The 3,647-nt window shown below is 61.7% G+C and overlaps 1 protein-coding gene across 1 annotated transcript in view; it reads left to right on the top strand.

Moving 5' to 3' along the window:
* The window catches only part of ITGA10 (integrin alpha 10), a 53,803-nt gene that overhangs the window by 25,476 nt on the left and 24,680 nt on the right, over nt 1-3,647 (top strand). Inside the window, exons 8-10 of the mRNA XM_014959592.1 lie at nt 441-585; nt 3,220-3,368; nt 3,483-3,626. Coding sequence (XP_014815078.1) covers nt 441-585; nt 3,220-3,368; nt 3,483-3,626 — 438 coding nt within the window. The remainder of the gene's footprint in view (nt 1-440; nt 586-3,219; nt 3,369-3,482; nt 3,627-3,647) is intronic.

Genomic DNA, 3,647 nt, shown 5'->3' with positions numbered 1-3,647 from the left:
CATCTGGAGGAATCCCATCTCCTTCCCCCTCCCCAGGCACTCATGGATACAACGAGAGCTCCTTCGAGCTGGAGATGTCCCAAATTGGCTTCTCTGTCCACCTCCTGGAGGTGAGGCTGCAGGGACCGGGCAGGATGTGGCCCCCAGGGTGGGGGGAGGGATGGAGATGGTGGGGGGCAGGGGGGACACGGGGACAGCAGCCCCCACCCATCCCAGGGGCTTTGCAGAAGTGGAAAATAATCCTCAGCCCCATCCCGGGGTTGAGTGTCCCCGTCACCAAGTTGGGCAGGTGACATTTTTAAGGGGGATTTTGGGGACAATGAGGCATCACCGCGCACGGGGTGTCCTCGAGGCGTGTGACACACGCTTCCCTGCAAGATCCCATCCCCCCACGGCATTGTCACCCCCTTCCCCCCCCCACTTTGGTGTCCCCAAACCAGGATGGGATCCTTTTTGGAACGGTGGGAGCCTACGACTGGGACGGGGCCGTGCTGGAGGAGAGCCGGCGCGGCCGCATCGTCCCCCCCCGCAAAGCCTTCCAGCAGGAATTCCCCCTGGAGCTGAAGAATCACGCGGCTTATTTGGGTACGGGGAGTTTGGGGGGGGGGACACGTCCCAAGGGATGTGGGGTGAACAGGGGATGCTCCGTGTCCTGGAGGTTTGGGGTGAAGCAGGGATGCTCCATGTCCCAGAGGTTTGGAGTGAACTGGGGATGGTCCGTGTCTTGGAGATTTGGGATTGAACATGGGGTGCTCTGTCTCCTGGAGGTTTGGGGTGAACCAGGGATGCTCCAAATCCCGGAGATTTCGGGTGAACTGGGAATGAACTTGGAATGAATTGGGGATGTCCTGGAGATTAGGAGTCAATCCGGGATGGTCCATGTCCTGGAAAATCAGGATTGGAGTAGGGATTCTCTGTGTCCTGGGGATTTGGGGTGAACCAGGGATTCTCCAAATCCTGGAGATCTGGGGGAGGACCAGGGGTGCTCCATGTCCCGGAGATTCAGGATTGAACCAGGGGAGCTCCAAGTCCTGGAGATTTGGGGGGGACCAGGGATGCTCCAAATCCCGGAGATTTGGGGTGAACTGGGGATGCTCCGTGTCCCGGAGATTCGGGGTGAAACAGGGATGCTCCATGTCCCGGAGTTTTGGAGTGAATTGGGGATGTTCCGTGTCCTGGAGATTAGGAGTCAATCCAGGATGGTCCATGTCCTGGAAAATCGGGATTGAACCAAGGGTGCTCTGTGTCCCAGAGATTTGGGGGGGATTCTGGGTGCCCCGGGATGCTCCATGACCCAGGGATGTGGGTGGTCCCGGAGATTCAGGATTGAACCAGGGGAGCTCCAAGTCCTGGAGATTTGGGGGGGACCAGGGATGCTCCAAATCCCGGAGATTTGGGGTGAACTGGGGATGCTCCGTGTCCCGGAGATTCGGGGTGAAACAGGGATGCTCCATGTCCCGGAGTTTTGGAGTGAATTGGGGATGTTCCGTGTCCTGGAGATTAGGAGTCAATCCGGGATGCTCCATGTCCTGGAAAATCGGGATTGAACCAAGGGTGCTCTGTGTCCTGGAGATCTGGGGGGATTCTGGGTGCTCCAGGGATGCCTGGGGATGCTCCATGCCCCAGGGATGTGGGATTCTGGGTGCCCTGAGGATGCTCCATGCTCCAGAGATGCTCCATTCCTCAGGGATGCTGGGTGCCCCAGGGATGCGGGATGCCCTGGGGATGCTCCATGCTCCAGGAATGACCATCCCAGGGATTCTGAGTGCCCTGAGGGTGCTCCATGCCCCAGGGATGTGGGTGCCCCAGGGATTTTGGGTGCCCTAAGGGTGCTCCATGCTCCAGAGATGCTCCATTCCCCAGGGATGCTGGGTGCCCCAGGGATGCAGGATGCCCAGGGATACTCCATGTTTCAGGGATGTGGGTGCCCCAGGGATGTAGGATGTCTGGGGATGCTCCATGTGCCAGGAATGACCATCCCAGGGATACCGGGTGCCCTGAAGGTGCTCCATGCCCCAAGGATGCAGGACGGCCCAGGGATGCTCATTGTGCCCTGAGGATGCTCCATGCCCCAGGGATGCGCTGTTCCCCAGGGATTCTGGGTGCCCCAGGCATGCAGGATGCCCAGGGATACTCCATGTTTCAGGGATGTGGGTGCCCCAGGGATGCAGGATGTCTGGGGATGCTCCATGCTCCAGGAATGACCATCCCAGGGATTCTGGGTGCCCTGAGGGTGCTCCATGCTCCAGGGATGTGGGTGCCCCAGGGATGCTCATCACTCCAGGGATGCAGGATGCCCTGGGGATGCTCCATGCTCCAGGAATGACCATCCCAGGGATTCTGGGTGCCCTGAGGATGCTCCATGCCCCAGGGATGTGGGTGCTCCATGCCCCGGGGATGTGGGTGCCCCAGCAATGCTGGGTGCCCCAGGGATGTGGGATGCCCTGGGGATGCTCCATGCTCCAGGAATGACCATCCCAGGGATTCTGAGTGCCCTGAGGGTGCTCCATGCCCCAGGGATGTGGGTGCCCCAGGGATTTTGGGTGCCCTAAGGGTGCTCCATGCTCCAGAGATGCTCCATTCCCCAGGGATGCTGGGTGCCCCAGGGATGTGGGATGCTCTGGGGATGCTCCATGCTCCAGGAATGACCATCCCAGGGATTCTGGGTGCCCTGAGGGTGCTCCATGCTCCAGGGATGTGGGTGCCCCAGGGATGCTCATCAAGGGATTCTGGGTGCCCTGAGGATGCTCCATTCCCCAGGGATGTTGGGTGCCCCAGGGATGCAGGATGCCCTGGGGATGCTCCATGCTCCAGAGATGCTCCATTCCTCAGGGATTCTGTGTGCCCTGGGGATGCTCCATGCTCCAGGAATGACCATCCCAGGGATTCTGGGTGCCCTGAGGATGCTCCATGCTCCAAGGATGCAGGGTACCCAGGGATGCTCATTGCTCCAGGGATGGGGATGCCCCGAGGATGCTCCATGCCCTGGGGATGTGGGTGCCCCAGGGATTCTGGGTGCCCTGAGGATGCTCCATGCCCCAGAGATGCTCCATTCCCTGAGGATGCTCCATGCCCCAGGGATGTGGGTGCCCCAGGGATGCTCATTGCTCCGGGGATGTGGGTGCCCCGAGGATGCTCCACGCCCTGGGGATGTGGGGTACCCCAAGGACACAGGGTGGGCAGAGGATGACACCCCCAACCCGGGCTCTCCCTCCCCAGGTTACGCCGTCTCCTCGCTGCGTCTCCCCGACGGGCAGCGCCTCTACGTGGCCGGGGCCCCCCGTTTCCAGCACAAGGGCAAGGTCATCCTCTTCCAGATGGACACCACGGGGACCGTGAGGGTGGCCCAGGCGCTGACGGGGGAGCAGGTGCCAACGAAGTGGGGGAGATGGGGGAAGGGAGGGGGGCAGGCAGCCATGGGAAGGAAGGGGGTGCTGGCAGCCCCCCCCCCAGCCTCACGTAGCCCCCACTGCGACCCACAGATCGGCTCCTACTTCGGCAGCGAGGTGTGTCCCCTGGACGTGGAGGGGGACGGGGTCACCGACGTGCTGCTGGTGGCAGCTCCCATGTACCTGGGTGCCCAGAGCAGGGAGACGGGGCGGGTGTACCTCTACAGAGTGGGGCAGGTGAGGGGCTGGGGGGGGGTT

Source organism: Calidris pugnax, unplaced genomic scaffold (genome assembly GCF_001431845.1).
Source record: "Calidris pugnax isolate Ruff unplaced genomic scaffold, ASM143184v1 scaffold460, whole genome shotgun sequence".
Lineage (NCBI taxonomy): Eukaryota > Metazoa > Chordata > Aves > Charadriiformes > Scolopacidae > Calidris > Calidris pugnax.
This window is presented reverse-complemented; position numbering and strand designations above follow the sequence as displayed.